Here is a 27,692-nt window from a genome sequence, read left to right on the forward strand (position 1 = left end):
ATTTTATTAATAGAATATGTTCCTAACTAAGTTTTGACGCGTTGGCTAGTCCCAACAGAGATTAAATTAGCGAACTACGCAGGCGACATTACAGTAGTGTACTCTTTGTTCGCTCAACCTTATAGCCCAATGAAAGGGCAAATATATATGAGGGAATTAATAGCGATTGACTATACATTACCTACAGCGTTTCACGTTACAGGAATGTAACACCACTAAGATCTTAAATCTGCTACTGAGAGCTTCTTAACAGAAATAACTCTGTAACGTTTACTAGCTCAACTCGGGAATAAAATCCCTGCTTTTATGAACAGAATACAATGGTTCTTTTGTAATACGTACATATTATCCTCTATGTGTAAATGTTTTATAAATAGAGGTATAAATTTGATTCTCACCTGCTGGCAACGAGCCCGTATTTTAGTGCTCTCAAAACAACGTATTATATCTTCATTATGTGAATTATTATTTTAATTATCGTTATAATTAAAAGGCAAAGAGTTGCTTAACGTACGCGAATAGTTTTCGATTATTTGCTACCAAAGAGTAGAGTACCAAGTAGTAGAGCTTATTGGGGTAATTTTACGTCAAATATGGATTTTTACTAATTAGGATAATTAACCGTTAATAAATCACAATTTAAATATAATATTAAAATTTTTATTATACTTTTTATTTATATAAATATAAAACTACGAGATTTAAAATGATTAATTTCAGAATTGAAATTAAATGAACTAACATTATCAATTCTGTATTTTTTTACACATATATATATATATATATTGTATAGACATAGTATAAACAAAATATTTGATTTTTCATCGTAAGCCACATTAAATGTTATCCTGCCGAGCGTTTCTACTCCATTACTTAACAGCCATTAACTTCGTTTGTCGGTTCAGAATATCAAGAGGATTTATTCGCGAGGGTTATCGGGCGCATGTGCACCGAGTTAGCGAACTTAACATAAGTCTGTTTCGAAGGCGGTTTCAGTCGTCCTACAGGTCTGTAGAGAGTCGAACGTAGCTCTGCTACGCCGTACGTGCTACGAACTTCTAACCGCTACGAAATTAGCGCCAAAACTATGTAAAACCATTAAAGGATGTTATGTTGCCTTTTTAGAAGTTTGAGGAGCTAGGTAAATGTGAACCGCTGTGCAATGTGAACTGAATGATGGTTGGGAAAATTTTGTTCTATATACATTTTGGACTTGTCTTCCACGTTGTGATTTGTTTTAAGGATACTGTTGGTAAGAAATTATCCCTTAATTATAAATAGCTGAAAGTAATAATAATAAATAATACTACTTTGTCTACTAAAAGGTAATATCTTTTTACACCATAATTATACAAATAATACTGTAGAGTACTAATATCAGCGAAGTAAATCGTATTTTTTTAAATCATTGGTTGAGATATAGCATATAATATATGATTTTTTTTTTAAATACTTCTAAAATGATTTTGTAGTGTTAAATAACTATCAAAAATCAATTCAAAAACTTAATATAGGATTCAATCGTTAATTTGGGAAACATACAATAAAACGATATATATATATGTTTTATTATTACTATATGTTATATGATATTTATTTCTATAAAAATATTGGTTGTTACAATCATATACGAAGTTCAATTAACTAAATATTGTTATTCCAATCCAAGTCCAGCCATACGTAGATTGATAATCGATATTCCCGTCGGCTTTTAAGTTCTTAGAAAATAATAATAAATAAAGCTCTTATTACTTATTTATTACTAAAATATATTTTTTACCAGAACAAAAACGATCATTTCTCTTAACTATGAAAACTATGTATGGTTTTAAATAAAAAAAACATTTAAGATTTTATAATAGCATGATTGATGTGAATCTACAGTTCTGTATCATTTAACAGTAAAAAACAAATTAAAGCAATTATGTGAAATGGCATTACATTAAAACGTGCTCGTAATTTTTAGATCCACTTATTGGGGCAATCGGAATAACTTTAGGCTGAGATAATGAACTGTTTGCCAATTTCTTTCAACCTACATACCTTATTACACGAAAATTAAAAGAAAATTATTTCTATTTTTAAACTGAACTTATTCATTACATCTAAAAATAAACACGACTAATTATTATTATTAGTAACAATCACTATGATTTGTTTTATTTATAATTCTTATTGTAAACTAATTTAGGTAGATAAGTGACTCGATATTTGATTATTTTAAAGATTGTTTTACTGAATATTAAGAATAAGCTAAAACTACTACAAATTGTGTATTATTTTAAATTTTATTTTCTAATACAAGTTTATCTTTTATGAATACTTGTACTAAAGTTTTGATTGCTTACTCTGCTGGGTTGGGGTATTATTACGAAATACTCGATATTGAAAGCCAATTTGAAAGTATAATTTTAAATATGTGGTATACTTCATATTGAAAAGCAAGAAAGTATAAAGGGCAATATCAAGTTACTGGATAACTATAAAAATCGGATAAAATTTTCCTAATTAACTAATTGGACAGTGATATAATATCTTCAGAATTGAAATAAGGAAACTCCTTTTATTAAAATGTATAAAAAAGGTCGCTACAGATTTTTTAAATAACTATAATTAAAAATATAACTTAGTTGTTTAATAATGTAATTATGTTTTCAATTTTTTTTTCACCTGACACAAATGTCCTATATAATCTTAATGAAGCTACCGGCATTTCATCAACTTAACAATTATTTTATTTAAAAAACGTTTATTAAATAATTAATTTTGACTAAAAGACTGAAGATTAAGAATTCATACCTATTATAGTATCGTCCAAAAGCGTAGTAACGTCCCTCAAGACGAATTACATCCCTGTAATAACAATTCGCTTTTATGTTTATATTTAGCAAAACTTTTACCCTACACGAGGGTGCATTTAAAAACATTTTATTTGGATAATTCAATAGCTTCAACAATTTGCCTGCTATTCCTAACTTAGAGTTAGCAGTAATTTTAAAACCACAACCATTTAACGGTCTGAAGATCTAGTATAATAATGCTGTTTTGGCGTTTATTCTATTTCAAATGTATCCACATTTTAAATAAGAGAATGTTATTCGCCGCAACTACTTAACTTAAAAAGTTCCTAAGATATATTATTAGGTTATTTTAAAATATAATATATAATTTAACAAATGTAAAAAACCGTGCGTTTCTAGCTTTATCAAATAAAGAGTGCAGTCAAATATGTATTTGCATGTATTCGCGGTTGCATATGTAACCGTCTAAAAATGCTGGAACACTTTTAGACGATGGATGTTTCCGCATATCAATAGATCTCCATCTGATAACCGCTTTGCTTTGAGTATAGATACTCTTGTAGAAAGGAGATAGACTTACATGGTCTGTTTTGTCCAAGGATTTCAGGTAGGCTCTCTTGCTAAGGTTCTCTTAATGATACAAAAAAGGGCTCTTGCAATCATCAACAGCCGTGCTCTTATTTAGTCCAGTACGTTGTGATAATGATAAGAGAACTGATGGAATTACACTGGTTTCCCGGGGAGAAAGACAAGCCTTAGTGTGGGAAGCTATTTGCAGTGACACTCAGAGAAACCATTTCATGAACCGCAAAAAAAGCTGAAACGATGCAACTATTTACTCTTTTTATAATTGCACTTGAAACACTTGGACCTCGGGATAATAGTGCTAAAACTTTTATTAAAAGTATAACACCTCGTTTTAATGCCTCCACTGGTGACCGGAGGGCTGGTTCATTTTTTTGCTCAGACGATCGGAATTGCGAATTAACGGGGAAATGCCGCTTGCATTCTCGCCACCCTTCCAAGCGGTTATGATTTGCACAGTAACAATTTTTCATTTTTATTTGTATTCAAAACCTTAATGTAAATATTTTTTATATAAATAACATCTAATAATTTATATTATGTTTAAAGTTATTATATTTTTATATAGGTATTACTTTTCAGACTTCCATTTTTTCTTGGTTCTCAAGTGTTTCAAAGATGATGTATCTTTGATCATTGTAAATGTCAACCAATTTTCTTAACATATCCTATTGACTATTTTTAGCTTAAGAGCTTATGTCTTTATTCAAGAGCTCATTTGAGAATATTACACAGACAAAGAAACTACAACAATTCAACATAGATGCTACCGAACATCGTACTTCCAACCATAATAAAACTAATTAATGAGCAGTCTACCTTTGAGTTGTATAAATAACAAGACATATAATATTATATATAATCCTCAACGATCACGTTTCACTCACAATAATAATTTACCCAGTAGAACATGTCGACTGATAGATTGTTGTTATAACATAAGCTGAGCTAATCCGACTTAGGGCGTCAAGCCTGTCCCTCCTACACTGCCAATTTAGAAAATCCTGTATCCGAAACATCTTACTACAAAGAGTATGTTAGACACAAAGAGCTGTAACTAAAATATACAAGATAAAATTTTAACATTAAAATAAATATCAGAACGATAAGTCTTAAAGGCGATTAGCTAAAATCTATTTTTTTTATTTTATGCTTAAAAGTGATTAGCTAAATGCTAATTTTAAGTAAGTATTTGTTTAATAAAAATATAAATTTCCAAGTTCAATTTTAAAATCTATTACAGTTTGAAAAAGTAAACAAAATAGTTCTCTTTACTTTTACCATTAAAATAATAAAGATGTTTTCATATTGAATTTAAAACTACACATTTTGAAGTAAAAGACTAACCCAAGGTACATATTGTATATTACATAAACGAAAATAAAAAAAACCGTACATAACTGTTTGATATTTTTGTGCAGAATACTGAATTGGACTGGCTTAGAGGTGTCACCCCAGTCTCTTACATTGCCAATTTAGAAAATCCTGTAACGTCTTAGATAAAAAAAAACATGCAGGCAACAGTCTACATGACAATGTAATGAAGTTTTCACTGCATCAAATACTTATTTTACATGCATATTACGTCACCGACTATTTCTTTTATATAATACTTTATTCCTCAAAGAATATTACATCGTTTAGTTACAAGGAAACTTAATTAATTTACGCTTTAAATATAGCATTCGAACTAATAGCTAATTGATAGATTATTATAACTTTTGATTGCTTTTTATTAACTATAAATTCTTTAAATTAAAACAAAATTCACATTTTACACCAATCAAAAGTAAATAACTGAAATCCTATATTAAAATTCACTGTCTTCAAGAACGCTCGTTAAGCATTTATGAATAGTGTTTAATTACAATTGAATTTATCGTGAAGCGATATATATCTAAGAATAATCAAACTCGATAGTTTAACCGTAATTGTTTTTTTTTTCTGTATATACTTATTTCTTGCTCCACAGACTTTTGCGTCAGTTTTGAGCCTCCATTTATCTCATACGAATAATTCTTCTATATTTAAGTTATATTATATACAATATATAGTTGTGGTTATTAAATATATCAAATTTAATAAGCACCAAAGATATTTGCGCTGACATGGATTAAAGTCGCAATTCAAAACGACAGACATAGTCAGCTTCAATTTTCACGTTATCATGACGTATAAGCTTTGCTTGTAGCAGTCTCGGCATTCCAAATGTTACTAATAGTGTTAAATGTAATATTAATAAACTAGTTAAGTATATACGAATGCAATTATCATGTATAGAATTATCACAATAACGATTTACACGCAACGTATGTTGGATAATAAAATACTATTGCATCTAAGGCTTTAGTAAGCCGGCTTAAGAGCGTCAAACCTCTCTCTTTCACTACAAATTGAGAAAATCTTGTAATTAAAACATCCTAGAGTAGAGTAGTATAATAAACATAAACATGACACAAAGCAAGTATTCTTTTAAAAAACTAAAGCATGTGTATAAAAATGTATTAAAGTTGGTTAAGTTAAGACAGATTTATTTCCTAATAAATATACAAATATACAATATATTGAGACGTGAGTTGATTTAATAAAAGTTACATATCATTTGATAAAAATAAAACAATGTAATAAGAAAATATTTTCCTTTGTACCTGTTACCGTTTTGACTTTTAATATTTCACATTTTATTTTCCTCGTAAGAAATAAAACTTAGTTTGTATGACAGTACAGTTAAATTATACCACTTCTACTGTATTTTGATGTTCCAAGGAAAACATAGTTTCGATTAATCAACTAAAGCCGATCTTATCTGAAGGCGAATTAACACGCAACCCAAATAAAACCTATTTCACGGTAGGAGTTTGTAATAGATTAATTTATTTCCTTATACAAGTTGTCATATATTATAATAAACATATTCAATATCTACATTTTAAGCATATTATTTATTTATGTCTATTATTAGAAAAGTTTTAAAACTAATTCCACCACGCTGCCCCAGTACGGTTAAATTAATATACATACAAGTATGTATAATGTACTTTTAGCAGTTTTTTTTTTCGATATATTAATAAATATAAATGATTTAAAACTCAGTAGGTAATACTTGCCTGGATTCCGACCCAAGATCGTTGGTTAAAAACAACTTGTTCCCCGATGAAAGCATCTCTGCTCTTGGGTGTTTTCCAAAGAATACTTTATTTTAAATAAAGTCTAATAAATTAGCTTACTGCAACGAATATATTTCGAATTCAGAAAGTACTAACATTACCTTTAAATACACTTTAAATGAGCGAGAACTAAACGTTGGCTTGAGTCGTATTCCCGGGAGAAACATTAAGAATTAGCAAAGAAAACGCCGTCAAAAGTTGTTTTATTAGTACCAAAACTCCTAGAAGTAACAACACAAAAACAGTTCTAATATTTTGAAAGAATTAAATAGAATAAAAAGCTTTAGAAATTATTATATAATTAAATAAATTCAACCTTTCCCACTCTGCCGTTCATCGCGCGTCGTAATTTAACCAAAACCTTAATTCAATGGTTTGTTTGGTTGTTTTCGGTTGTCCCAAAGATGGCCCAGATTATATGGTGAATATCACGCTGAAACAGAAATGGTAATTTACATTCACAAAGCATTCAAGGAGATTTGATAGAAGAGTTTTAATAAGATTATAATACGTATGAATCAAATATATATTCTTATTTATCAATAAGAGACGTATTGTTTTTGACGTAATTGAAAAATATAACAAACAAAATTTACATAAAAACTGCAGAAGATGTAGACAATTGACGTTTTGAAGTAAGTTTTAGAATATCATATTATTTTATAAGTAGCCACGCTCACAGTCGACGTATTTAGTTACACTAACTTATTAATAGTCAAAAATCTACCACCGTTTCGCACGCTTCAAATTTAAACTTTTGACGTCGACGAGATTCTGATTTGATGCATAGCAAGTCGTTAATTTTTCAAAAGTAAATAAAGAAATTACCTAAACATACTTTAGGGTCTATAAAACCCGGTGCATTTTATCATGAGTTACTGTTTTTATAATAAAAGATTATTTGAATTTAAATCAAAGCAGTGTCGCCTGTCATTACAGTGTAACTCAAAAAAAAAAAATCAAATACACAACAAAGGATTACAAAAGCACTTTTAAATTTAAAAAATATCAAAAACAGTTTGTCCGTGACAACACGTTTGCCGCAAACATTATATGTACAACATAACATTGCTTTTAGTTGAATATTTAAAGCCGACCAAACACTTGATTGGCATTGCACAACTTTTCAATATTTTTAAGCTAAAATCGATAATATTGTAATATTTAAAGTCTGATTTGTATAGCAAAGTGATTTTGTTTTACATTGGCGATGGTAGGTAACCTTATAAAGAAAAATAATCTTAATAACAGCTGTTACTTTTTTAATTATTGTAATCAGCTGAATGACCATTAAATATTATACAACAGATCGCCTTTAACATATATCACGGATATTCTATTTTATTCTAAATATCATGGAAAAGCTAAAACTACGTGACAGCTATTCAGAACTAAGAGATTAGCTTAGACGTCGCTTAAGTTTATTAATGATACAAGCGTAATTTAGTAAAAAAAGATAAAAAATACGTAACAAATTTGATCTTCAAAAGGCAAAATGAACTTAATGTTATTTATTTATAGCAAGCTTTAAATTAATTTTTAATTAATTTAATTTTACAAACAAAAAAATATGTTTAAAGCGTAATCGTACGCTTAAAACATTTTTAACAATAAATGGTTCAGAAACTCGGCCATCCGATCACGTCCACCTAACTTCCGACCAGCCATTAAATTAAGAACAACCAAACTTCATTTATCTCGGCTTGTTACTTCTACGGACGATAAGGTTTTGGAAACACGGCTGGAAACTTCCTAAAACTTACAGCTAACTTTGAAGAAAAGTTGTCGAATCACGCCGATCGTTCACAAATTTGCTAGGTACTTACGATATTTTAAAATACCCGACGTCAGTTCTTATCTTATAACTTAAGCGTCTGATAACTTTGTCTAGCTTTGTTTGAGTTTGTTCAAGGCGTAGAGAATAATTAGAATCGCTTTGTTGTTACGATAACTGTCTGATATCTTTTTAGAGAACGATAACGCTTCTACTTTTCTTACATTTAATTTTCTTAATTGAAACAATTAATAAATAAAAAATAAATTTAATGTAATTGTCATAATATTTAAAATATTTAATGGGCCATGAAGTGAGTCTTAATTCACAGAATAAGCATCGATCGAGCGTACAAGGCGTATTTAAAGTAGAATAAACTTCTAACATTTAGCCAAGGGTTCGCGTGACGGGCCACGCTACAAAGCGGCGCGGGGTGGCGGCGCGCGGTCGCGATGTGATACGCTAATATTTATAAGCATCAGCCTCGAAACAAGTCATTGCCTGAAAGCGTTGTCTTGTAGCTGAGTCGTTGTAAAGAGAAAATATTACACGTCAATATAATTTACCGCTAAGTCATGTAACAAATAAACCGTGCAATCTCTCTTTGAAATATATTGCCGTAAATTTATATTAAGTGATGTCTGCGCTGCCATAAATCATGAAAGATAAATTATTGTTAAAGAGCTTAGATGTAATGATATGGAATATTAAATAAAATGTACATCACGAGTATTAGATTTGCGTCTATGTTGAGCCACTGTCTGGCGATGAGCAAGATATATTTACGATAATATTAAATTATACTCACGAAGGAATAAGACCTTAAAAGACTTCGCATATTACTCTGTTGAAACTTAACTTTTTAGATGAACGAAGTTACTGAGTATTACATTCATATTATTTAATTTATTTTGCCTCGAACAAAAATCGTGTATCATTCTTGTCTTTCAGAGTTTCTAAATGTAAATATTTATAGAAAAAATTTAAAGCTGTTTTGAAATTATAAATAAACTATTTGTGTTTAATAAGTGTTTCATACAATTTCCAATGAAGATGTTTTTCCTTAATCTTATTACTTGATAACAGCAAATTATATAACACATTCGATAGTAACAAATAGGTAAAAACATTTTCTACGTGAATTTTCCGATCGTTTCCGTTTACAATTTTTTTTTTAATTCAGTAACTTAGTGTTAATGTCGCAAAGTAATCATTAAATAAAATATTAAAGAATAAATATCTTAATAAAATATATCATTGATAGGTTATTTCCGTTAACATGACATTGTCAAAATAATTTGTGTTCATTCGTTGCAAAGACTTAACTTAAGATAATGTCAACCTCTTCCCGCTTCATGCCATCGGCGTGATTCATTCTTGAATCTTTTGTTCTTACGTGACTCAACACATTTGACACAACTTAGCATTAAAAAATCTTAATTAATAAAATAATATTTACAGCAATCTTTCTGTAGAAAATAAACACCGTAAGGAATATATATTGACATGACATAACAGGTTCAAGGCCTAGCCGTAGACAATTTTGTAGCGTTAATTATTTTATCAATTAGTTTCCTTTGTTATTTGAGACATATTGTTGACATTTAAATTTGTTAAGAGCCATTTATGAACAAATCGATACCCATTTTGGGACAAAAAATATGCATAATTCCTATTAAAAAAAAATTATTGGGGAACTAAACTATATTTTGGCTTGTTGATGGCTACCTCATAGAGGTGCAGTTACCGAGATTTAGGGTACATACACCGGATTGCGGATGCATTTTGTTATGAATTAATGTTTTTATACTAATAATTTGCGAAGTTAGTGCAACTGTGTGTTACAAAAACAGAAAGAAATATGTTTTAAATTGAATATTCGATTTAAGTTTATTCCATAAATATAAATAACAAAACATCTTCATGTTAAAGCTTTTTCATGTTACGATATCCTAAAAATAGTAACAGATTATACTTTTATAAACTTTTGCATCAAAATAAACTAAGGAATGAATATGTATAAATCATTACAGCTTAGAGAGCCAGCTGAGACAACTCTGACAGTTAGATAGGAGAGCTAGCCGTCTTCTGCAGAACATTTACTTAGTTAGCCGACGAAATTCGGTAACCACTTAATAGTATGAAATAATAATTTAAAATGATAGTTTGGAAAATACTTTAGAAATGTGCATATGTCATATTTTATATTACTTTCTATTCTTGAAAGTCACAGTCGGATCTTATTAAACACAATTTAATATTTAAAGTTCATTTCTTAGTTTACTTACTTAGGTTTAGTAGCGATTAGCCCGGTTATTCGCGCGGGTACAATTTATTAATTATATGATATGATGATTACTTAGATTTAAATACAATTAAATATATTTTAAAAAAAAATATTCGTCAATAGTTTATTTTTTTTAGATTTTGCCCAATTTACACAAAATCTTTATAAATTGTAGCTTATATCTTATTCTGGTGTATAAGCTATATTATTGTCAAGTTTAATTAAAATCTATTCAGTAATTTTTGCGTGAAAGAGTAACGAACATCCCTACATGCTCACTTCGCATGTCTAATTATATTAAGTAGGATTAATTTACGCCACAAATAGTATATAGGAATATGAATAGCTTCAATACTGTAACCCTGAATACTAGGAATCGTTGTGCAGGCTTATACAGTTTTGATTATACACGAGATATATTTATGATTGATCAGCTTCCACTGTGATGTTTGTAAACTAATCATCATTGGAATTCCTAAAATCTTAATTGGTACAAATTTCAAGCAGTCATTAGATCCTTGAAGTGTTAACATTTTTTGAAGATCAAGGTACGAAATCTCCTTTTATTTATTTTTATATTGAATTTACTTTATTAACATAGCGCGTTTAAGTTTCTTTTTATAGACCCAAAGGAGGGTAATACTGACATAAATTCACCCAAGAGGCTCACCCTCCTTGAACCCATAAAAATATAAATATCGTTCTTTGTAGCTTCTGTTACTGTAGTGTTATATAAATCATTTTTACTATTATGATAACTTACACTATATGTCGCCAGTTATATTTCGAAACATAAAGAAACTCTACAAAAATAAATTAATCGTTTACATAAGCCACTAAAAATAATTTTGACCTGTACGCACAATCACCACCACTCACGCTCATAAATATCGCCTTAACATTTTATTGACCATAAATACTGCTATATATATTGTTTTATTTTGCCTAATCTGTATTTTTTTGGCTATTGCCAAAAGCATTTTGATCTCTATTCTCCAAGCATAGGACTCATTTTAAATTGTTTTATAGTGGAATATGTATGCATCGTTGAACAACATTACTCGTCAGTAAAGTTTGAGTGCCAAGTAGAGACACAAACATCGAGGCTACTGACGTTAGCCTTTATTACACCTTTAGCGTATTGACTTTTCGGAAAAGATACGGGAAAAAACGTTCATTATCGACTCAGTCGAGCAAATAAAACAAGATAGCTCCCTGAGGCCCGCTCGCTTGGATATTGCGTCCCGCAAGCAAATTTGCTCTAGGCACAATAAATGCTTAGGACTGAACGTGCGAGAAAACAACACCCAGCTACGATAACATTTGTATTATACACCACATATGTGTGTATATTGTGTGTGTGTACGAGGAAGTGAAATGAATCTTTCATAATTAAGTTTGATGAACCGTATAAACTGTTTATTTGTGTTAAGTCTACAGCAGAGTTAATACATTTTTTTTATTATTATTGTAAATAATACGCTACATTTATTGTTATGAACGATTGTAGTCTTATGTCAATATTATACATTACATGTTCCTCATCAATGTACATAACATAACATATATTTTTTTAGCTTTTATAATCTTATTGTGATAATTCTAACAATTTAAATGATAATTTTATTCGCACTTCTAAAAACAATGCCGTGATTGTGGGCGGTTGAAACTTTTTCAGGGCTCAGTATAATTAGGCGACTTAAAAATGTAAGTGCTATTGTATACGAGAAAACATTAATTAAAATAAATAATTGAAATTAAAGAACAAAAGCGTGCGTTGAATTAACTCAATTATCTAGTTAATATTTTGTCTTTGTTTAATATATATTAAAGTAATATTAAATCGAAAATGTTCTCATTGATTACGAATGAAAAAACAATGATAAGTAAGTTTTTGAAATCATTCTTTATAGAAAGATCAATTCTAAAACTATTATATCTGTAATTATTATCCAACTAACAAACAACAAAAACTTGTGTGTTACATTACATAGTATAAAACAAAGTCACTTACCGCTGTCTGTCTGTCTTTAATATTACACAACGGATTTTGGTGTATATTTTTCAGTATTAGTAGTAATAGATAGATTGATTCAAGAGGAAGGTTTATATGATGATATAATTAACACATACGTAAATAAACACATTTTTTGAGCTTACATTGCAAACGCTCGCTGAACCCTACGACATAGATCAAAATAATGTACCTACAGTATTGTACACCTTCTAAAGGTCTTCAAAAAAGTCCGCGATGGTATATGTCTATCTCTTAAGATAACCCACAAAATCTATTTTTTATCCCTTACTTTTTACGAGAAATAATGGCTTATTTTCGAAGCGATTTTAAGCAATACAGTATTAATGCTTATCTTATTAAGTAACATAAATATATTGTGCATTTAACATAGATCAATATGGCCCATTACAGCATGTAGTTTAAACCAATATTTTCAAAGATATTACAGATTTAAACCCCAGGACATAGTAGCTGTTTGTTTTATCTAATGACTGAAAAATTGTGAACGTTATAAGACATTCTGTAGTATATTTAATATCAGCATTGCACACGTGTGAAGTCGGGGCGGGTCGCTAGTTGAAATATAATAGGGAAATGTATCGTTATTATATTGAATATAAAATCAATAAATCGTACCTACTAAGGAAAATAATCCGATCATACATACGTTTTTAAAGTAGCTTATAAATGAAACTACAAAATATTTATGATTTGAGTTTTATCGAAATGATTTAACAATTTTTCCTCTGCAATTTTCAACTACTATACATTAAGAGAACGTGTTTTATAAACGTTTATCTTAACCGCGACCACTTAAAAACGGAAGGAATGATCGAATTGTATTTATTGTTCATCCTCCATCCATCCATGCCTCGTTGCTAATGAAAAGATAATGAAGCTACTCTGCCACATATGAACCCTCTAAACAATATTCTTAAGACGAGATAAGACATTTTACCCAAATATCCCGCTGAGTTTCTTTCGCCGGTTCTTCTCAGATCCAAGGTGTTAAATTCCGAACCCGTGGTAGATTTTTGACTATCAGTAAGCAATTGTAAACACTTCTATACCTAATAAAGATTTTTGACTTAGACTTTGGCACTGGATGAAATAAAAACCACGCCTTACATCACCATTGCGCCACAAGCCTCGAGAGTTAAGATGTTATTTCCCTAAAGTCTGTAGTTACTGGCTCCCGGACCCTTCCACCCGCAACACATCGATTCTAAAAATTTCTGTTTTAATATTATGTTATGATGAGTGTACGTGATTAGTGATTATTTCAATAGTAAAATAAAATAAGTTTTTTTTTTATTTAAATTGAAAAATGGTATGTAATATGAGTTTTATAAAAGTTATTACCGTTAAATAGTATTGTAATGAACGCTCGAAATTCGTAAATTATTTTATACCACGATATCCAATAAGTATCGTTGTAAGCCACACTTTATCTTTATTCACATAATTTCAGGTAATTGTAATGTTATTTTTAATCAGAATTCATATAATTTTTATGCAACTCAATTTAAATTTAAATTCGAGCCATGTTAAAACTGTTATGAACATCTCTTAATTAATATAAATTTTTAATAATGCTATTTTAAATTCACGCCAGTATCACGTACTTTATGAAAATGTTTTATTAATTATCGTGTTAAGTAATAATATTGTAAAATAGAAAAGTTTATTTGCTTTTCATTCTACAATATTAATTAAATACTTCTTATTAATTACATAAAATGTCGTGCCGCAAATTAAATATTATTTAATTTTAAAATTTGAATAAAATTTCTTGTATAACTTCACTAGGACTCAAATTTTAAAAATTGTTTCATTAGTTGCTAGAAAAAGACAATTTTTAAAACCTATATTATAATACTATTTCTTTAGCTTATTTACTTTATAATATAATAATAAAATGATGACATCGGGTATAAAAGTTGAAAAGATTATCCTGAAGTTTATCAGGAATAGTTATTATTCGCCGCAGGCATTTTTTGAAAATTCGTTCCATCTTGAAGAGAAGTAATATTACTTTTAAGTTTATCGTAATCACAAAGATAACATGATAACACATCAACATTAAGTTGATGTTCTTCTTTTTCTTGTTTAAACCATATTTACTTATATTCACATATTTGCTTCAACTATGGTACGTTTTTTTGGAGGTAATCATATCATATCAAAATTTTTTCAATATTTGCATGAGTTTTATAGATGTTTGTATAATTATTTTGATAAATATGATAGAGTTATTTGATGTAACAGTATATGATATAATAAAAGCTGAGATGATAAAGTGATTAGAACACGAGAATATTTATTGATGGTGTGTATAACTCATGCCGTTCTCGACAACGAAGGAAACCACCACATGTCTGTCGAAATTCTGCCACCTGTGTATTCACCGACCCGCATTGAAGTAGGGTAGTGAAATAAACTCCAACATATTCTCTCCGAGACTAGAAAAGACCTTTATAATATAATAAAACGTTTACAGGCCGTTACTTTTTTCGTTATCTAATACGTAACATTATTATTGCAGCGTGGTTAAGGCAATGATGGTAATAATTTTCAAAATTAAATTGGAAACATTTTTAAGATATATAAGTATTCAAATATAATTTAAAGGTATGATTATATATTCTATTTAAAAACTATTACGATATGACAATGGGAAGAATGAATTATGACTTCTGCTCATCTCCCGTCTTCTGTGAATACCTCATTCCTTCCACTATAAGTTTGCCTTGTCCGTGTCAAGTTATGTTAATTTTATTTAAGTCATCGTTAGGCCCGCAGTGCTATTCTACAAGAACTCACTTCGTATATCACTCGGAAAATATTCCTAGTCGAGTCGAGGTGATACGCTTTTTTTATATGTATCTTATGGTATGTTAGAATTATTATAGTCAAAATGGTTTTCATATTCTCATATTATTTCATATTATCATGATTTTGAATTGTATTTTGCAGAATCGATCTATTGTTCTTATCAGTACGTCTATTTATGTAAGTCGAACTAGAGATAAGTAAATTAACAAGAATATAGGGAAGAAAGCTGAGATATTTTTTAATGTTATTATATAAATGTGTGATATTCACATTTGTGTGCAAATATATATATATATATATATATATATATATATATATATATATATTTTATAGTGTAAGATGGTAAGTCATGTTAAGTAATGGTAAGTGGTCATCATTTCCTGAGTCTTACAGCCAGTTACACTGGATCACTCATCCTTGAAAGACAGAACAGAACCAAACAATACATAGTATTTCTGTTTGGCGATAAAATATAAATATGATGCGTGGGCGAGGCTTACCAGATTTACTTGCACAAATCCTTACCACCTTTACTTATAAAGAACATATGATAAAAAAGTGCGGAAATAGTATTCGTATGTACCTATGTAAATAATTTATTGTTAGGAAAGTGTTACTAAGTTTCTTAAAGATACTCGCTAGAATCTATACTCCGGCCCGGTAATAGCTGCATCGTGATATAGATGATTTATACAAGTACTTGTAAGAGTCAACTTGAAAAAAATATATATCGATTCAATTTTCTTCGAGTAGCCACACTAATTATTATTTTTTAATTGTTGGGACGTCACGGTAGTCTTTGCAAGCGATCCCGTGATGCTCCCGAAGTGAGTAGCACTGGTTTTTTAGTAGGTATTCCGGTGTGGTAAAACGCGAATTTACATAGCCCCGCATCATTTGCTGAAAAGACGTTTGAGAAATTTTCCAATGAAATAAAAAAAGAAAATTATAATATATCTATATGTTGTCTTATTTATGTGTCTTAAATTATTTTCAAGACAAAATTATTAAAATTTTTTGATCGTATTTAGTTTAAAATAATCTTGAAAAATAGATTTAAATTTTACACCTTTTGCTTTTCATCGAATAAAATATATTTTTTTAAAAACCAGTTTTTTTTTTAAATGGATTATAAATAAAATTCAATTTACGTATTTTTTAATCGTATGTACAGTTTGAAAATGAAATTTGAAATTTCTTTTATTTACCTTTATTTTCATATTTTATTTACTTTATAATCGAAGTATAATTTTTATTTATTATTTTGAGATTGTTGCACAATAAAACAGGTCGACTTTTTCTATCATTGTCTGTCTATTTTGCATTGTTAAATAAAAAAATACATTTAAGAAAAATACCATTTTTTTATAATGAAATATCCAGAATATCGATACTTACTCGAGTACTTAACAATACATTTTCTATATTTTAGAGAAAAAAAAACATCTCTATTCACAAAGTGATTTTTTCCTAAATTGGTTAAATATAAGTTTGTTTTTTACAAAAAAGGTATATTGTATGAGTCATTTATTGTTATCGAGGATTGCTTTTAGTGAAATTGTTTTGTTACAGAAGTGCCACGTTTTGAAGACAGCTTAAACAATTTGACGGTTTCCTTAGGAAGGGAAGCTGTTTTTACGTGTGTCGTCAATGATCTCGGTTCATACAGAGTTAGTATTATCAAATTATTATATCAAGTTTTTCTTTATTGATATCATGTTTTAAAAATCACCTGTAATTTTTAAAATATTTTTTTCTATCGTCGGTTGAATGTATGGGACTCGTCAAAACAAATAAAATTAGACGAAACTCGAATGAATTATACAATAGTATCGAAGGTTAATATTGTCTATATATCTATATTATTGTACATGAAAACATGAAATATATATGTATATACTATTATACTACTACCATACTTGGGACAATGAAATTTAAAAAAAAAATCTCGCTGAGTTTCTTTCGCCGGTTCTTCTCTGGTCCGAGGTGTTAATTTCCGAACCGGTGGTAGATTTTTGACTTTTGTACAAGTGTAATCACTTCCGTATTGAATAAAGATTTTTGACTTTGTCTTTATCTCCTGGCTCATTTTTTACAAGCTCGGCAATATCAACAATTCCTAAGAATATCTTAAATTATACCATACTGTATTTTAATTCGAGTCGTAATAAAACAAACAAATATAAATCTAACCTAAAACAATGATATATCTTTTTTACAAAACATTATTATTAATAGACTAATAAATGAAAATCAATCATCCGTGCACAAGGTGGCGTGGCTACGCGTGGACACGCAGACGATCCTGACAATTGCAACGCACGTGATCACGAAGAATCATCGTATTGCGGTTAACCACAGCGACAGGCGAGTGTGGTTCCTGCACATACACGACGTGCGTCAATCTGACCGTGGTTGGTACATGTGCCAACTCAACACTGATCCTATGAAGAGTCAAACGGCATATTTAGATGTCGTAGGTAAGTAGGTCTCGCAGTAACTGTACTGAATATAGTTTCACATTGCAGGCGGTGAGTTATTAGAATTGTTCAAAAGTCTCTAAACCACACGACGTCAATCTGAGTGAGGTCGTAGCTATTTGCTTTAGATCTAGCTTTTGACAATGATTATTGACTTTCAAACGATTAATTTGCTTTAAAAGATACACATACTCTCATCGGTTTCAATCTTAAGCAGATAAATAAAATTATAAAACGAATACTTTTAATATTTATTGTGTTGTCGATTTTTTAAAAAAACCGTTATAAATATAAGCAAGTTTAAATTTCGTCATCCGTTTTATGTCTCCATAAATGTGTAATATGTTTTCAACTATGCAAGTTCCTAGCAATTCCCTGCATCGAGTATTGATAGACATATTTCAATTTCCGTCCTCCGAGATATAAAGTAAGCTTTCTACTGTATGTATGTTGTATTAATACAAAATTTCTTTAGAAAATCCGTTAAAGGTATTACTTTTGTATGACTTTAGATTTCATATTCATTATACTAAATCCGCTGTTTATTATTTTGATTTTAGTCGTCAATATTTTTAGTTCGTAGTTCAATTACTAAGAAAATATAATACTCTCACAAAGTGCGAAAATAATTTCCTTTTTATACATATTGTAAAAAAAATTGTATATCATCAAAAAATATATAAATAAGTTTTGTGACATTCAAGCTAGATCCTACATTATTTTAATAGAAAAAATATTAAACAATAAAATCTTTAAATAAATAGTCGTACAAAATTAATTTAATTCTATTTTTCACCTCATTCCGTCGTCTTAATTTTTTAAAAATACCTCAGTATTAATAATATATTTTAGTTGCTCTAAGTAGAAATGAGTTTTTCTTTATCAGCTGTGACATAATTAAATCTTTTAACAAATTTATTTCCCGTGTTGCTGCGAAAATTTTATTTAATGTACTCTTAAAGCTTTGGAGCTCCGTGCTGCGGTTTTATGAAACTTTAAATTGAAATTATGCAACGCTAGAAGCGCTAAATAGCGAAAGTTAAATAGTAATACAAACTACTGCCGACTTTTATTACTATACGTCTTATAGTTAGCTAAATAATTGTCGCTTCGGCAATCGGAACAAAGATAAATTGTTGTATTAATGCGAAATAACTGGAGAGCCGAGCTGGACCAGTGGTTAGAACGCGTGTCTCTTAACCGATGATTGCGGGTTCAAGCCCAAGCAAGGACCACTGAATTTTAATGTTAGCTGCATTTGTGTTTATAATTCATATCGTTCTCACCGGTGAAGGAAAATATTGCGAGGAAGCCTGCATGTGTCTAATTTCAATGAAATTCTGCCACATGTGTATCCACCAACCCGCACTATAGCAGCGTGGTGGAATATGCTCTTCTCAAAAAAGAAGAGGAGGCCTTAGCCCAGAAGTGGGAAATTTACAGGCTGTTAATGCAATATAGAGCAACAATACTTCTAATATCAATAATATATTAATGATAATAGCGTTTAATGTATAATATAATAGCGTTTAATTTAACATTTTTTTCTCTAGTAAAATTATAACGTAAACAGCGGATGATATCTCAAAGGAAATAATACTTACCATATTACAGTATAATATATATAAACGTATGCTTGATTTGATCATATAAATATTTATATAAAATGTATTATATGACCTCCATCCTACGTGGTGATTGTATATTGCACAACTAAGCTAACTAAGCGATTGTGTATATTAAAACATTCCATCTTGAAAATATAAATATAAATTGTTGTTATTCAACATACGATTTAATCTAATTTATTCGTTAATATTTTGGAATATTTAGTTGTCTTAATTTTCATGAGTGTGAATATAACCTTTAATAATAATAATCATTATTAAATATTGCAACTGAAAGTTTACACAAACTGAGCGGTGACTGTAAAATAAAACATAGCACATATTTAAAGGTATCAATAGAACAATAATCAAGGTATTTTTCTTGACGGCCCACTGTGTTTTGAGAGTGTCAAGAAACGAAAAAAAAGTGATAATGACATTTTTGACAGTAACTTTGGGAATAGTTCGGTTTGACGTTTCTTCACTCTGACGCAACTTAAGGCTCTCTGTGTAATGCATTTGCATTTCGGGTAAGCAAGACGTTGAAATAAAACTAGTTTTTAACGGATTTAATCGCGTATATTGATTATTTTATTTTATAATATACGCGATTAAATCCGTTAAAAACTAGTTTTATTTCAATGTGTAATAATCGCGAAAATCTAAGACAACATTAAGCAAGACGTGCTTGGTGGAGCATCGTTAATTTATTACAATATCGTAAAACGGATTTTATTACTGTTATATTGTAATACCTTCAAACACGTGGTTTTAATTCTCCTCGCCCGCCTACCCACGATCGCTCGGCAGCCACATATGGATACAGAAAATAATGATAATCCGTCATTCTTATAGGGCTACATTATATTTAACAATTATTTATCGGTTTAAATTCATAAATAAATATTTTTTGTGCTTAAATTTAGAATTTCAGTGAAATTTCTGGGTATTTTATTAATATGTTACAGAAATTAAATAAAGGCTATTTTTTTTTAAACGGCTAATATGGTATCGACTTTTTTTTTGTATATAATAACTGCACAAAAATCCGTATCTTATTCCAATTAACATGTTTTCGCTCTATGCAATTAAAATCTTGACGTGCAAATAAAACTTTAAAGGTTTCAACAACCCGTATTATTACTTTCATTGGTGACAGGAGGTCTGATTCATTTTTCGTCCAGATTATCGGAATTGCGATTCAGCGTAATGATGCTACGTTTCTTTTTACCAATTAACGAGATCATGATACGGTCAACATTTTTTTAATTTACTATTGTTATAAAATAATATTCAATTTAATTAGTAAATAAAAAACTACTTATTCTTTGCCAGAAGAAAAAAAATGAATGAGAAAAAATCATCCCACGTATGTTTCGCCATAGTCTTCATTACACGTGATCATCTGTCGCTACGTGTCTCTTATCTCATAATTGATATAAATGGTTATAATATATTATAATAGCGTACCTGTACTATCCCTTATAATAAGCCATATAAAAGACAAGTCGTAATTCTTATGTCAACATGTACTGCTATAACTTTTCGTCCATTCAAACTAATAATAATCAAACGATGCGTGTCGTGGACTCCCGGGCCGTAACGACTTGTAATTGCTATAATAAGTGGCAGCTGTGATAAGCGAACAAAACACACTTGTTACTATATTTATATAAAACCTTTTACATTGATTGCTTACCTTTTCGCCATCTGTTGTATTTGAGTACATTGCGGAGACGAAATAATTATATGATTCGTTAATATTATGAACTTGTGTTTGCTTTTGCTAACTCAAACTAAATAATGTAGATTAATAATAAAATAAAACATCCACATATTAGAATTTAACTGAATACCTATTGTTTAGTATGTCAAAATGAAGTCCCAACTCAAAAAGGCTATAATTTTTTTTCTGTAATTATTGATGGACACTGGACAGCCATAAAAAATAAATCAGACTTGTTTTGAGGTGAGGCCTTGATTCGACATATTTTTATTCAATTAATTTACTTATTACCATTAGTTATAAGCTCCAACTGAAAAGGTTTGGTTTTAAAATTGAAAAATTAGGAAGTTATTAATGTACATTTAACATCTTAGTCCCCCCAGATATCTTGGATTACCCGACGAGTAGCGATCAGGTAGCACGAGAAGGGGCCAATGTCACACTTCGATGCGCGGCTCACGGGGTACCAACACCTACCGTCGTATGGCGAAAGGAAGCTGGTGATTTGTTGCCAACATCAAACTTCAGTGACACACATAGTAAGATTTTTAACTATCACGTTTATTACTAACATAGAATATTCTATTCGTACAATTATAAGGATTAGAAAAAATCAGAAGTATCGAGGAAAAACGGCAGTAAACTCATTATTCCTTATGAATTTTTAATCACTCTATGTATCAACTTAAAGTTTATAATTTCAAATATCAGATATTTATTTTGCAATGTGCAGACTATTATGGATGTCGATTCCGTCGTGTTTTATTTCCATTTAATTTCTTAATATCGAAATCATTACTTAAATAGATTTTCTGAATCAGTGAGAATATCTTGATATTGTCTGAAAAATTATGCCAATTTACAAAAAAAATAAGTCTGCACATTGTAATTATATAATAGGACCATTTTATTAATTCTTAAGATAAATTTCATGGATGTTAAAATTTTGAGAGGAAATTGAGTCTATAATATAATGCAATAACCTTTTTATTTTATAAGCAGTCCATTATTCGGGTGAATCAATATATAATAACAACGAATATAATAACAGAATGAACGATATATAATAACAAACTAAACTTTGATGGTAAGGTTAACCGTAACACGCTATTACGTGTGTTTTGCAAACAATTTTTATTTATTTAATTCAAGTTCTGATAAATGGTCATGATGTTGGTAGGTTTTTTTCTGGAAAATACCTATACTTGTAAATTATACAAAACGCATCGTATAGCCCATTCGATAACCAATTTTAAATAATAGTATTTATTTATTATTAACAAATAGTACAAAAATATTAAGAAAATATATTTTTATTCAAACCGGACTAATAAAAATATGTGATAACATAGGATGTGTAATAAGTATTATTTTATGTGGAAAGTTGTAAAATCGAACAAAACATCAACTTCAAAGCATGCAACATGCAAACCACAAAGACTACCACTTTCAATCTACGAGTAATGTGAAGTGGAAAGCCGCGGCCATACTTTCACAACGTGGAATTTTATTTCCTCAAACGGAAAGTGCGATTCTTGATAAGAATAATTCGAAGAGCAAAAAAATTAAATGGATATTTATCGTATGCTCGACTTTTACTGTGTCGTCATTAAAAAAAACTGCATTCGTTTTGGGGATTGTAAAAAACTTACACATTTCATAACTTTCATGCTTTATGTACAAATATACTCTAGAAACTTTTACACGTAATACGCGTTTCCAGACTACGACATAAGAAAATATTTTCTGTTGATATTATTATAGTATTTTATTCGTATATATTATAACACAACTATTACAACTACAAGTATAGTTTAAATATGTAACTTGTAACTTGATCATTTTTTAACGAATTGAAACTACAATGAAGAAATAAGTCCCGCAGATGGTCTTTACAAGTTGTTATAGCGTGTATATACATGAACGCGGGATTGTACTCGTACTTACTTTTTCGTTTCAAACATTGAAACCTACTTAGAATTTTATTTTCTAGTGTTTAATTACAGTTTGCTAATCTAGACTCGTCAGTAAGCGGCGCCGTACTGCATTTAGTGAAGGTGTCACGCCTGCACATGGGGGCGTACCTCTGCATCGCTAGCAACGGAGTTCCGCCCTCCGTCAGCAAGCGAGTCATGCTTGTCGTTCATTGTGAGTAAACGCTATTAACTCACTGACTAAGCTGCAACAATGTTGATCGATTCTAGTTCTTGGGACGTTGATTGATGCGCTAGGTGCTTTAAAGATTGCTTTGTGTACGAGATTGGACGGTATCTTTGAAAACTGAGGGTGTAATTTGTTGAAAAATCTTCGCTGCAACTTCGGTTTTTGTCTGATATAAATTACTTTTTTATTTATTATTTTGAATATAGAAGTATATTTTATTACATTTATATAAAATACAACAATTAATGAATGAAATCTGTAATACACAAATATGTATTACATTGAAAATAATTACAATTTTCAACAAAAAAAAAACGCCTTGTTTCCGACACAGGTTCTTCTCAAGTCAAGGTATTTTATATTAGTAGTTTTAAGTTTTTCTTTGTTTTTCAATAAGTGCAATACTTCTATTTTTAAATAAATTAAATATTCAATTGAATGCCTCGTAGTATAAAAGAAATATAATTAGTGATTTTAAAAATATATTTGTATATTGATTTGTGTACTTTACGAATTGATGCAGTCAATAGCAAAAAAAATAAACTAATGGTCTATTAAAATTCTACCCTGGAGCAAAGCCCACTCTGCAACTAACGAGAGCGATAGAAACCTTTACTCTACATGTTACCAATACGCGGAAAAATTCCTATAGAAAACCCATTGAAACTCTTCGGAAGCATACTATTTTTATTCATAAAAAAAAAAATACAAATCATTTTACATATTTCTCCTTCGTATTTATAAACATAAAAATATCTCAATTTAAATAAAAAAGAATAAATACCTTGTTAAAATTATGCTAAATATAGTAAAAATATAATGCGTTTTCGAAGTCAATTTCTATAAAGGGTATTACATATAAATGATTTTTTACAGTTCCACCAATAATGACGATACAAAATCAGTTAGTAGGAGCAAATGAAGGTGACACCGTACATTTGGATTGTCACTCGGAAGCATTCCCGAAGTCGATTAATTACTGGACGATAAATGAGCAAATTATATCGCAAAGTAAGTTATACGCATTCCTTAACACAATAATTATTTATAGCTTTTATAACAGTGTAATATTATAATATTATTTTTTTCCCAATGAAAAATAGGAATGGAAATATTAATTTCCATTCCTATTTTTCATTGGAAAAAAAAAATGAACGAGTTCTACAAAAATGAATATATATATATATCAATTTAGAATTCAGACAACATCAGTTTATTTCGAAATATTTTATCTTACTTATATTTATGTTATGATATATATTCACTATGGAACAGCTGATCGAAATAGAAAAATAACATGGACGTCGATTCCGTTGTGTATTATTTTTATTTCATTTATTAATAATTAAATCATTACTAAAATAGATTTTCTATGAATCAGTGGGAATATTTTGATATTGTCTGTAAAGTTGTAGCAATTTACAAAATATCGGTTAATGTTTGAACAACATTTCTCTATAGGCAAACTACTTTTTCATTATATACATATAAAACACTTTATATTAAGTGAAGCCATTACCCAGATATCCTGCCAACCGTAACTAATATTATAATATATTAGCAATAATGGATGACTGTATTATCTACGTCTCACATATGTATATGATGATGTTTGAATCTGTATGAAATGGATTCATGTAAATTCAAATAAAAATGACTTAACAAAATTAGTAGGATAAGTATCCTGCCCTACTTCTTACACGACCACCTACAAAAGGAGCGTAATGTTTTCAACCTTTTATGAATGTATATAAGTGAGTTTTTTTTGTTCCACGTCACATCAAATACCAAGTGACACTAGCTATAAATTAATTCAACGTAGTCGTGATTTTTTTTTTCTATAAAAAATATGTATTTGATATTTTGAAATAATTAAAAAAGTTTCTTGTGTGTATTGAATATTATTCGGTCAATAATAGCTATCGCAACTTTATTATTTTAAATCATATGATTTCAATAGACTTTAGAAATTATATAATATACACTACAATACCTAATAAAAACTTTAAGAAAACTTATTTTGACATTTATGGAGCGACAGTGAAGGTTGTACATTAGACAAGATTTTGGAAGTGTGTAAACATTAATATATTGATTGTATCTAATATTTTATTAGTTATAATGGAAAATTTCCGTCTTATTTAATGTTTTATTAATAACGAATTCTCAACAGCAGATAAAAGGTTCGAGGTGGTCGCCATAGAAAGAGGCTACGAAGTGGACATGAGGCTAAAAATTAAGAAAGTTGGACGAAGTACATTCGGTACTTACAGTTGCATATCAAAAAACTCACTAGGAGACACTGATGGGACTATTAAATTGTATCGTAAGTAACAATTTATATATGTAATTACTTCAAATATTTTTATTAATTTACATAACATCAACATCATTAATTTTAACTTTATATATGATTAATAATTACCTCTAAGAAACCTTCGAATGCAAACTTTCATTGAAATCTATAAACACTTTTTTTGTTTTTTTTTTTTAAAAGTTCAAAAACATTAACAATAGTTTTATTAAATTACAAACCTAAGAAAATATTAGAGCTGAAATAGCTCGGTGGATAATATATGTACATGCATTCAAAATATCGCGGATCGTATTCGAACAAGCTTAATCGACTGTTCATTAACTAGAAAAACATCGCGAGTAATGCATACGTTAGATGAATTTCTGCCTCATATATATCCACCTGAAGGATAGCAGAATGGTGGATGACCTTCTTAGGTAGGTCATCCACCATTCTGCTTCACCAGTCTTAGGACTGAAATATGTATTTACGGACTCTTATTTTATGTTACTTTTTTATAATTTTAAGCCCACTGACGAATTTCACCTACATATAAATTATTTCCTGACATAAATAAAGTTATTAATAAATGTTTCATTTCTTTTATACATACATATACGTTTGGATGCATTTCTAGGTCATGCATTTTATTAAGGGAATGAGGCTTTAAATATTTGTTCATAAATAAAGTCTTTAATAACACCGTGTTCTGCTTCTACAAAAGTAACTTTTCATAAAGCGTATAATTAAAGTTAACATTTAATACGAATGAAATTACTTTGTCAGACCTCTTTTTTATATTCATTTCATATTTGTTAGCTGAATATGTATGTATGTTTAATTGTAGCAATTATTATATTACACACATATATTAACAACGTATTTATTAAACGAGTTTCATTTATGTCATACATAAAATATTTAAATTATAAATTTTCAAACCGTACTCATTATATCAGATGTAAAATTAAAATAATAATATTTTAAGTAAAGTTGTGTGAAACTTAGTTACTTTTCAGTCAAATAATTCGAAATTAATATAATATTTAACCCACGGTTAGTCGTGATGGGTAATTTTTACTCCTTTGCGAGATTCGATCTAAATTATTTTATGAAATAGAGTATGTTTTACGTTCAAGAAAAGACTGAAAAAATCTCATTCGATTGGTAGGACGCGTTTGTTATAAATGACAGATTAAAGTACTCGTAAGTACACATAACTTTAACAAATTATGATTGTATTCTTGATTAAATTATTGTTAATGATATTAAGTTATATATCTTGTCATTATAACTTTACGACGAATAACTTGTATAAGTATTGTGTACTATCAACCCTTTCAATATTTTATGAATGGTTCTTGTAAAATACAATTATAATATTGAATAAAAAACTTGTTTCACAGCTCTCTCTGGTAAATTCGAAGAGATGCAATATAACGAAGTGGGAGATTTCGAAGAAACCCCTGATGTCAGCGAGCTGGAAGCGTTAAAACGAAGCACGTCTTGTTCACTCGCGCCAGTACTTGCTCTAGTACTTACCATTATTGCCATATTATTATAAAGCTAATTTGTATATACAAAATATATTGTTACAGTAATCTTTTTGATGTTGTTTCAATTTCATACCTAATTTTAGATAGAACATTATACTTTACAGTATTACGATGGAACTCTTAACAGGAAATTGGTATGATTGTTCTTAATGACACTTAAAGTGAAATTGATCTAAAAGTAGATATTTTCGTTAGAGTAAATTCTTCAGAAGCCTATTAGCGTTAAGAGATGCCGAAAATACTCGATGAAAAACACACTAATACAATAAAGAACGTTTAGGAATATTAATACGAATCGAAGGAAACAACTCAATGTAAAAATTTTATGCATTTATTATATCTTATTCCATAACACTAAACAAGTTAAGTATATAAATACTAAATACAAAAATTAAGTA

At 29.2% G+C, this 27,692-nt stretch overlaps 1 protein-coding gene across 1 annotated transcript; it reads left to right on the top strand.

Annotated features, from left to right (window-relative positions):
• Nucleotides 1–1,024: 1,024 nt before the first annotated feature.
• Nucleotides 1,025–27,302, top strand: LOC125067526 (lachesin-like). Its single transcript, XM_047676184.1, has 8 exons — nucleotides 1,025–1,252; nucleotides 17,039–17,136; nucleotides 17,739–17,946; nucleotides 21,654–21,818; nucleotides 23,299–23,427; nucleotides 24,319–24,453; nucleotides 25,616–25,768; nucleotides 27,145–27,302. The coding sequence occupies exons 1-8, from the start codon at nucleotides 1,174–1,176 to the stop codon at nucleotides 27,300–27,302; spliced, it is 1,125 nt and encodes a 374-aa protein (XP_047532140.1). The 5' UTR covers nucleotides 1,025–1,173.
• Nucleotides 27,303–27,692: the final 390 nt, after the last annotated feature.

This window comes from Vanessa atalanta, chromosome 11 (genome assembly GCF_905147765.1).
Source record: "Vanessa atalanta chromosome 11, ilVanAtal1.2, whole genome shotgun sequence".
NCBI lineage: Eukaryota > Metazoa > Arthropoda > Insecta > Lepidoptera > Nymphalidae > Vanessa > Vanessa atalanta.

Bases quoted from the DNA above. Each gene is read 5' to 3' on its own strand.
- LOC125067526 (XM_047676184.1), top strand. From the start codon at position 1,174: ATGATGGTTGGGAAAATTTTGTTCTATATACATTTTGGACTTGTCTTC. The intron at 21,819-23,298 runs GTAAGATTTTTA...TTGCTAATCTAG, and splicing joins AAACTTCAGTGACACACATA to ACTCGTCAGTAAGCGGCGCC. The intron at 23,428-24,318 runs GTGAGTAAACGC...GATTTTTTACAG, and splicing joins AGTCATGCTTGTCGTTCATT to TTCCACCAATAATGACGATA.